Consider the following 10625-nt stretch of genomic DNA (forward strand, 5'->3'; position numbering starts at 1 on the left):
ACTGGAGGGGCGCTGTGATCATTTGTATCTATGAAGTGAAATCTCCTGTATATTGCAATGTTGATCCTTATTGTACTATTTAACCATACGTATATCCTAAAAATTCAATACCAGCAATGGTATAACAACAACGTCAATATTTTCCCCTTTCAGCGTGACAAAAGACCCACCAACAGAAAAATGTCTAATCGTTATCTGTTGAGTCAGAGCAAGGTGGTGTCAAACTGACCACGTGATCACATAAACTAGGAAGACAAAAACAGTAAAACGATATAGATAGCTAACAGGTTTTTATTAAAGTGAATCATAATAACACTGAACATTATGGCGAGTACCAGAGTTCTGTGGCGTGCCCAGGAACCTGTCATATATACGTGTTCTGTTTGTGATAGCGAAGACAACGTAAACTGGTTCTGTAATGACTGTCAGGAGGCTTTATGTGACCAATGTAAGGAATACCATACATGGTGGAAGAAATCTAAACACGATGACGTTGTATCGATAGGGAAGGTTAACCGTCAGATCGACAAACCTGTATCAGAGGTATGCAAACTACATCCCGGTAAATTATGTGACGGGTACTGTTGTGATTGTGACATGTTGGTGTGTTCGATATGTCTTTCACAGACACATAAACACCAGGACTGGAAACATTTGGAAGACGAATTTACATTGAAAAAACAACATATGAAAGAACACATGACAACAATTTCTGCGAAAATTACACATTTCAAGAACGACACTTTAATGCTCCATCGTGCTAAGAAAGAAATTGTTGACAATATTGATGGAATGCGAAAAGAGGTGAACTCTCAGAGGACCAAACTAAAGGCAGAAGTAGATGATATCGCGGATACAGTGCTGACAGAGTTATCGGCCTTGGAGAAAGAAGGGCTGGGTCAGTCCGATGAAGTCCGTCAACAATTCGAGAAAAATGTGAGCGAATTGACACGTCTTCTTGTAAAAGCGGAATTGAAGAATTCATCAAATGTGTCCATATTTGAAACGGAGAGGTCATTGAGGTCAACTCTGCCGTTGTATGACGTAAACGTGGGAAATAGTTCCCAAAAAATCCCAAGCTTTGTTACCGGAAGTATTAACCGCAGTCTGTTAACGGAAATGTTTGGAGTATTAATCCGTTCGAAACAGTACGCGAAGGTAGACATCAACAGTAACCACGTTAAACAACTATCTAAGTTCACTGTCGGTCAAAACATACTCAATATATGTGCAATAGACGACAGGCATGCGTGGTTATCAATTTACAATCACAAAGGTCTTGTACTGGTCAACAGGGAGGGTGTGGTCACAGAGGAAATGAAACTGGACTTTTGTCCGTACAGAATAGCTATGATAGGGGCAACCGACGTACTTATGTCTAGTGATCCATCCAGTACATCAGTGTATAAACTATCACTACACAACAAACAAGTGACAACATTTGCTGACATCAGTCCACATCAAGCAAGTGACATCAGCATCAACAAGACAGGCGATGTGTTTGTTACTACCGAAACACCAGACATAGTGGTACTGAATCAGTCAGGTACGATTGTAAGGAAGTTTTCCTGTGGGAAGGATATATCACTGTATATAACTAGTTTGTCATCAGGACGCCTGGGTGTGGTGGTAGGTGACTGGGGGAAAATGAAAATAGTCATGACAGATGAGTCAGGTACGGTCAAAAACAGATGGACAGGTGAACTGGACAACGGTCGATCAGCTCGAGATATCTTTCTATGTAAGATGTCATGTGACGAGTACGACAGACTATTTATACCAGACTACAGTAACAATCAGATATATGTCCTACCGAGTGATGAGAAACAGGCCAAGTGTCTTTTGGACCAGAAACATGGAGTGGTTTTACCTACAGTTGTGAGTGTGGACAAGTTTGGGAACGTGTGGATTGGATGTTTGGACGGTACTGTACACATCATACGACTGTAACAGTTATAACACCAGTGACGTCAGACTGGTGTAAACAGTGTAATGAAGACATTAACATCAAAAATGTAAAGATATCAGATACAAGTGGTAGAAACAATCACCTCGATCAGCAGACTGATATTCTGAATCAGATGACTTACATATGAAGCTGAAATAACGAACTCCTCAGGTTAAAGTTAAAGTCCGGGACTGGGACGTTTTGTGATTTGTTAAAAATATGTCATTTCTTTATCGGGTCGAATGTCCTTTTTCTAATCTGTCCATATACAAGCTGCAAGCCGACATATGATCTGATCCACCTGGGTTTGGTATGATGAGCGTATAATTCGGTACGGTGAGTACAGAAACCTAGATATCTCTTGTATGTAGAATGCAAGATTCTAATGAATATCGCGTTTCGGTAAGAAATGTTTCCATTTGTGGCAGATGAATTTAGTGACAATTTTATGTTGAAAAGTTTTCGAGCAGATTATACGATATTCTGAGACAGAAAACTGCACCCCACATCCTCCTCCATGACGTTTACGGCTGGACAGGCCGTTTAAGTTAGATTTTACCATGTCACCATTCTATACTGCTATTTTATCGCTACCGATACTTCTTAAATGGTGTTTGAAAAAGTTTCCTCGTTTGATTAAGATTGTCGAATTAAAACATATAATCAAGGTGGATGTTCTTGTTTGTTAATTTTAATTCTCTATTAAAGACTGTATTATGAAATATCTTAATGATTGCTGGCATTTGCCGAAGGAGACAGGCACAGATCGGAAGCAATTTAGAACATAACTACAGTCGAACCTTGCTATCTCAAGCTCGTAGAAATCAAAGACTTCGTTTAATTCGAAGCATTTCAACAGACCCTGTCTAACTTTCCACAAAACATTCGAGCTCACTTAAATCGAATACTAGGTTATGACGAAGTTTCCCCGAGTTCGAGATAACAAGGTTCGGCTGTAAATGTTCTTTAATTTGTTTTATTTATGGAATCTATAAGACAGCCGCTCAGTAACTATGCATGTTCTATGTCTCTAAGTTTACTCAGATATACACAGTATATGTCCAGTTACACTTAGTTATCTATACATTACAAAGGTCTGATACTGATCAATATACAAGATGAAGTCAAAGATGAACTAAAACTTCGCAGTGTCATGAGTATAGAATATAAGTATAAATGACATAATTATGACAAGTGTTCCCTTAATACAAGTGTATAGATTAGCACTAAACCACATACAAATGATCATATATGCCGACATCACTCCACATACAGCAAAAGACATTAGTATCATTAAAATGGCCGTGGTGAATATTCTAGTTCTTTGTGTGATACGAAAATGAAGGTGTGGGATGCTTGTTAGTTTGCCAGCTGGTTCCATTGTTATATACCTTGTTCCAGAACGTTACATTACTTACTTGAATTGACCCATATTTACATGGCGTAGATGAAGTAGAAGAGGCTTATTCTCCCGGTCTCCATGGCTGGTATCGCCGATGAAACAGAAGGCGTTTACTCTTAAGGGCTCCATGCAAATTTCGTCGATGAAGCAGAAGGCATTTTCTTTATCGTTCTCCATGGCTGGTGTCGTCGATGAAGCAGAAGGCGCTTTCTGTTCCGGTCTCCATGGCAGGTGTCGTCGATGAAGCAGAAGGCGCTTTCTGTTCCGGTCTCCATGGCAGGTGTCGTCGATGAAGCAGAAGGCGCTTTATCTTCCGGTCTCCATGGCAGGTGTCGTCGATGAAGCAGAAGGCGCTTTATCTTCCGGTCTCCATGGCGGGTGTACCCGATGAAGCAGAAGGTGCTTACTCTTCCGGTCTAACTATCCTTGTACGTTTTTTTAGGATTCTCCCTATGAACGTTTTGTTAATATTTGTGCTACTTATATTGAATTAGAGTTTGGATAATGATTATGTTGAAATGTTTTTATTTTCTTGTTTTAGTACCCTGACATCAGATGGTACTCAATATAGCTGGTACGATAGTTGTCCTGTCCGAAGGACTCACTCTAATACGTAATATATTTGCCATATAGATGTGTTTAAAAGGTGAATATTGAGGTAGGGACATGATGATAACAACAGATGAATCTGGTGCGATCCTACACAGATGGATTGGTATGCTTGTGGTATGTGTGTCTGGAAAATATCGGACCAGTATAATAATTAGACGCATGGTCTATCACATGATTAAGAAACCCTTCAAATGTCTTCTGGTCTTCTAAGTGACAATTTAAACATGATTGCTCTTAATCTTTACAATTTGAAGAAATATCCGTCCGATGCATGTGATGGATATTGGACAGAAAATCAAAACGACTAAACTTTAATTTGAACCGAAAGTACAGAACAATAGACGGATAGAGGTTTTAGTGAAGGCTCCTTCTGTGATGTTTGTCATTAACAGAAGCAATAACGTTATTCCCTAACTGCCGACCCTATCTCCTGAAAGTCTACAATCTACAGTTACAGGGATTGCTGTGAAAAGGGAGGCAACTTTTCCTCATATCACTAAGCATTTTCCTGATATTCATGGCACATTATTCATTAATCGAGTTAATCTATCTCACTGTTATTGTTTAGATAGGTTTTCACCGTTTTATCTTTTTCACAATAATATACTTATGCGTGTTAGGTTAAGGTTGTGTTATATAAAGTAAATTGTTACCGTCAACAAAAACTAAAAATGATGACGTCGTATCGATAGGGAAGGCTGACCATCAGGTTGACAAACCTGTACCAGAGGTATGCAAACTACATCCCAGTAAACCACGTGACGGGTACTGTTGTGATTGTGACATGTTGGTTTGTTGATGTGTCTTTCACAAACACATAAACACCACGATTTGAAGCATTTGGAAGATGGGGAAGGTTTAATCTAGCATTATCGGTGTCTTGTCCTACAATAGCTTAGACATGATTTTCGTGTGGAAACGGTTATTTTAGGTAAAGATGGACCTTATGTTGCACGATCATTCACACCTATCCTCATCCTTAAAAAAATTATGGAAAATTTCAGTTTTACTACTTTACAGATAAGCTTTCCGTGGCAGCGTGTCGAGCACCGATACCAATACCCTCTGTCAATAAACTAATACTAATAGCGCGTATTGTTACCCATTCAGTCTAGTGAACGAGCCAATGTCGGGATTTCGTATTCGGATTCTTGCTAGTCATAAGAGACATATAAAGATTTTAGTCTGTCATTAAAATTGTATACAATATAGTGGATATGTGATATCATACAAAAACTTAAAGACTTAATGGACAGAGTGACGGGGATGTGGAACACCGTACACTCAAGGTATCTGTTCATTTTGATATATAACATGCAGAATTAAGTCATTTTTATGTACTTTTATTCCATGAATATTTTATTTTTTGTTGTTTGTATGCAAAATGCCGCTCTCTGATTCATCGATTTTTCTATTTATTTCTCGATGAAAAACAAAATAGATCCGCCTTTTTGATAATGATTGGAAGAGTCAATGGCAACACGCGGGTCTGTTGGAACTTCTTTTTTTGTGTGTGAATGGAATATCTGTTTACACATTCACCAGGCATCAGGATCATGAAACTACCTCAAGACTAAAAGTGTCAAAATGTTTAGACTTAACCAATCACTGATAACGTCACGAAAAGAGATGTCATTTGTGATTGGCTAACTAAAGTTTGAAGTTTAAGATTTACGTGTAAGACTTACGATTACAGGATGGATTTCAGTTCTGATAGAGCCTTTGACTTTGGTGCCGAAAATAATCTTCTGAAAAGTGAAGCAGCTTCACCTAATCTGCTGTATCAGTATCATCGATGATTCTAGCCAAGATCCTCTTCTCCCACTCACCATTGTCACAAATCACAACTGCTTTTCTTTTATCAGCACTATCTGGCTGACGATGTAAACAAACCACTTGTCACATTTACATCCCTTCGCTTTTTGTCCGACACGATACATTTCTGTTTGGAATGTCATGGACCCACTCACGAATTCATTTTGAATGACTGAAAATGGCGCGAATAAATACTTTTTGTAAATGTTGTAAATGGTTACTTTGCTTTGATGGCCTTAACCATTTTTGAAACAGGCATGGTAAAATGTATACGCTTTTCAAGAGGAACGTCAAGAATTGAAAACAAAGCACGATTTCGTGTATTGAAATTGAAAAGAACGGAGAAAAAAACAGTTCAAAAGTAGTCCCATATTTAATCGCTGTTGGAGCCATCCTGGATCTCTTGTGGGTGCTCTACAAGTAGACGCATTTCACGTATAAAAGTGAAAAAACGACAGGTGTAATCTTTCCCTGTGTAACACCGGTCAACAGATGAAAGACTCTTGGTGTATGTTTAGAAATTTATTGGTCCGAGGAGAAAGACCTATAATATAAATAAAAGACTTCTTACGATCACTTCCATACAGTTCATACTCGTTCTTGCACACAAGATCTCGCACCACTGATCAGACAAAATCGAGGTAAGAATTCTGCTGTGTACTTACCAGGGTCTGTGCTGGGGGTCCAGAAATATCAGATCGCGTCCGTCCACCAGCATAGGCAACGTAAGAGTGAAGCCTATACTGGTAGCATCACTTAGGTGGCGGGAAAGGGTGAAAGGGTAACATGCGTCCAATCACACGCTCACAGTACATATATCCCTATGTGCACTGGTGACCCTACGACCCGAATATATTTAACCCAGGTTACATACTCCCCCGCAGAAATAAATGTCTCAAGCATTTACCACGCTTAAATATATTCGCACTTACTACTGGAATAGGTAAGACAGCGGAACAACATAAGGTATGATTTGCCAAATCACCAATATTGTGCTAGCAACAATATTGTTGTTGCACAGGGTTAACAGATTCCTGATACTTATAGGGAAGATACTGCTAAACAAATCCCTGTCCATACTATCTAAGAGAACAGAACAGAAACTATACAAAGTTTGACTCTACAGCTAAGCTTGAGTTTGCTCTGGAGAACCTCTTATCAGAGAGACATATACACAGGACTCCCTTCAGTGTGCCATTCTCCTTAGTAATGAAGAAATGAGATCTTAATCCAGGTAAAACAATCACAATCATTTGACCTTGCAATCTTTGCAGTTTGCAAGTAGACATACCGCTTATGACTTGACATTTCATCACTATAAAGTTGCACAGGCTTCCAGGTCAGACATCGATAAGATACGGTGGTTGGGGAGGTCCCTACCTTAAACCACTCATCGACATCTGCCCCGAAATTAAAGGTAAAACAACTGGTTTACTAAAAATAATATTTCAACAACTACTGTATATGACTAGTGGTTGGGGAGGTCCCTACCTACTAGTGGTGATCATACAGTTCACAACCATAAAAATGTAGGTAATTATAACAGATAAAAACATTCACACAATATAAAAATATCTAACAAATTGGACAGCCAGGGAATAACGGACTTAGACTACACTACAGTTTCCCGATAGACGGTCTGATTTGTCTGCTGGGCATATGCCCACTCACCCAACCTGTTTGGAGGACGACGATTACGTGTGGAACGTCGTAACCCAAGGTTAGTGGACACCTCCGCCCGAGGATCTACTGCTTCCGGTTCCGGTTCCATCACCTCCTGAGGCTCAATCCCAATATCGGACTCTGATTGCCCCTCTATTGTCACAGGTTCGTAAGATGACAGGTTGATAACTTTAAGCTCAGAGGGCGAGTTCCGATGGGTGACAACCGGACCTAGCTTGTTTTTCCTCTGATGCTTCCTTGGACGAGGTGGGGGAACTGGTGTAATACCCTCACTACTATCCGAGTCTGTTGTCTCCGACTCGGTCTCTGACCTCATGTTCACAGACTTAGGCTGAGATGGTTTCACCTTGCGGCGAGCACTCTCAATGGGAACCTCTAGGGGTATACTATTGAAGGGCAAAAGCATGTTTCGGTGAAGGGTTCGCGACTTCCCTTTTCCCGATTCTTGCTTAACTTCATACACAGGAATGTCACTGTTTGGTATATCTACAACCAAACAAGGTTCCTGTTCCCATTTGTCAGCCAACTTCTGCTTGCCTCTGAGACCAACATTCCTGACAAGGACACGGTCTCCTACCTCGAGGCGAGACTCCCGAATGGAACGATCATACCGTTCTTTGTTCCGGGATGCAGCTTTTGAAGCCTCATCACGGGCAACCTGGTATGCATATTGCATCCTTTCCTTTAGTTTGCCAACATATGAGGATGGGTCTGCTGTCTCGGAGTCACGAGGATCAGTCCCAAGGAACGCATCAACAGACAAACGTGGATGCCACCCAAACATAAGGAAATGTGGGGAAAAACCGGTGGCATCGCTTTTAGTGGCATTGTAAGCTTGGACTAGCGGCGCAACAAAAGATTTCCAATCCTTCTTTTGCTCAGCCTCCAGAGTGGCGAGCATCCCCAACAAGGTTCTGTTAAACCTTTCTGCTGAGCCATTCCCCATAGGATGATATGGGGTGGTTCTGGTCTTCTGGACTTGGGCTATCTTGCACAGCTCCCTTATCACCTTACTTTCGAAATTACGCCCCTGGTCACTGTGAAGCCTCTCGGGAAAGCTATAGAACACTATGAAATGTTCGTAAAGAGCTTTTGCAGTGGCCTTTGCTGTTTGATTACGACAGGGGACCGCTTGGGCGTACCGAGTAAAATGGTCGGTGATAACCAGAATGTTTTCAACACCACCCTTGGAAGGCTCGAGACCCAGGAAATCGACACAAACCAACTCCATGGGACGAGTTGACTTGATGGGCACTAGTTCAGCAACTGGTTTGATTGGGGCTTTTCTTCTGATGCAGCGACCGCATGTCTCAACTCTTTCGTTCACATCCCTTTCCATATGTGGCCAGTAAAAACGCTGTCTCGCCAACCAAAGCGTCTTTTCTTTCCCCTGATGACCGACATCATCATGCAGCCCTTTTAAGGCGAGGGAATGGTACTTCTTTGGAAGGACGAGCTGGTTCACCTCTTGACCATCCAGAAAAGTGGTTCTATATAAGACACCGTTATGTAAACGAAACTTCTTCCAAGCCCTTAAGCATTTCTGAACATACGGGGTTTCCTGTTGGAGTGGTTTCCCCCTGGGATGAAAACCGCTTTCAAGGAGGTCACAAACTCTTGCTATATCCAAGTCCTCTCTCTGTTTGGTTGGCCAGTCCATCGATGCAAAATTGCCCTCAGTCTGTGCACGCTCACTGGCCACATGATGTGCACAGGAAGAGGCAACACTGTCCACAAGTGGAATATCAACAGACATAGACTGGCAAACTGCCTTAATGACTTCAGAGCTTGCAAAGGATATTCGAGAAAGACCATCTGCATCAGCGTTGTTTCTCCCAGCTCTGTACTTCAAAGTGAAGTTATAATTAGCTAAAGCGGCAACCCACCGATGACCGGTAGCATCCAACTTAGCTTTTCCCAGCACATAGGTTAGGGGGTTATTATCAGTCACAACCTCAAACGTATTACCATAGAGATAGTCGTGAAGTTTATCTGTCACCGCCCATTTGAGTGCTAGAAATTCAAGCTTGTGAGCCGGATAGTTCCGCTCGCTCGGCCTCAGCCCTCTACTAGCATATGCTATAACCTTTTCTTTACCATCCTGAATCTGGTAAAGTACTGCCCCAAGACCTGTGCTACAGGCATCTGTATGGAGAATGAAAGGTTTAGAGTAATCAGCATAAGCTAATACAGGTGGTTGCATCAACTTCTCCTTAATTAGCTCAAAAGAGTTTTGCTGAGGGTCACCCCAAACCCAGTCAGCTTTCCGCTTGGGTTTCTTTGACTTCCTGGACTTAGGTAAGTCTTTCAAAGTCTTTCTTTTCAAGTCATGACCTTGAAGAAGTTGATTGAGGGGATGGATAATCTTAGCGTAATCCTTGATGAAACGCCGATAATATCCACAGAAACCTAGGAATTGACGCAACTCCTTGACATTTGAAGGCTTCGGCCAGTCTTTGACCGCTGAAACTTTTTCAGGATCAGTAGCTATGCCCTCTTCGGACACTACATGACCGAGGTATGTTACAGATGTTTTGAAAAATTCGCACTTGGAAGGTTTCAGCTTTAAGCCATGCTTTACAAGCCTATCAAATACTGACTCTAGTCGACTGAGATGTTCATCAAAAGTCTTGGAAAATATAAGGATGTCATCGAGAAAAATGAGACATTCCTTCAGGTGCATATCTCCCATGCATTTTTCCATAAGTCTCTGGAAAGTGGCGGGTGCATTTGTCAAGCCAAACCCCATACGAACAGTTTCGTAGAAGCCAAGGTTGCCAACAGAAAATGCTGTTTTTTCCTTGTCAGCTTCAGCCAATTCAACTTGCCAATAACCAGCTCTCAGGTCAAGTTTAGAGAAATACCTGGCACCATTTAAAGTGTCTACAGTATCATCGAACCTTGGGAGCATATAGGCATCTTTACGAGACTTAGAGTTGAGCATACGATAATCTATGCAAAACCTTAAGGAACCGTCCTTCTTCCTTACCAAAACAACATTTGAAGAGTAAGGACTCGATGATTCTCGTATGACCCCAGCATCAAGCATTTCCTTGACATGCTGTCGGACTTCCTCGTACATACCTGGTGGTATTTTGCGATAAGGTTGTTTAAATGGCTTATCGTCTACGAGGTCGATCTTGTGCTGGACCAAGTCGGTGTGTC

The 10625-nt window shown here is 41.3% G+C and overlaps 1 protein-coding gene across 1 annotated transcript; it reads left to right on the forward strand.

Annotated features, from left to right (window-relative positions):
- The first annotated feature begins 324 nt into the window (after nucleotides 1-324).
- LOC132555916 (uncharacterized) lies at nucleotides 325-1950 on the forward strand. The gene has a single exon (XM_060220295.1). It carries the CDS (start codon nucleotides 325-327, stop codon nucleotides 1948-1950), a length of 1626 nt encoding a protein of 541 aa, XP_060076278.1.
- Nucleotides 1951-10625: the final 8675 nt, after the last annotated feature.

The sequence above is a fragment of the Ylistrum balloti genome, unplaced genomic scaffold (genome assembly GCF_031769215.1).
Source record: "Ylistrum balloti isolate Yb309-2 unplaced genomic scaffold, AGI_CSIRO_Ybal_v1 Utg369648, whole genome shotgun sequence".
Taxonomy (NCBI): domain Eukaryota; kingdom Metazoa; phylum Mollusca; class Bivalvia; order Pectinida; family Pectinidae; genus Ylistrum; species Ylistrum balloti.

What these genes read in the sequence shown, in the direction of transcription:
- LOC132555916 (XM_060220295.1), top strand. Translation starts at nt 325, where the DNA reads ATGGCGAGTACCAGAGTTCTGTGGCGTGCCCAGGAACCTGTCATATAT.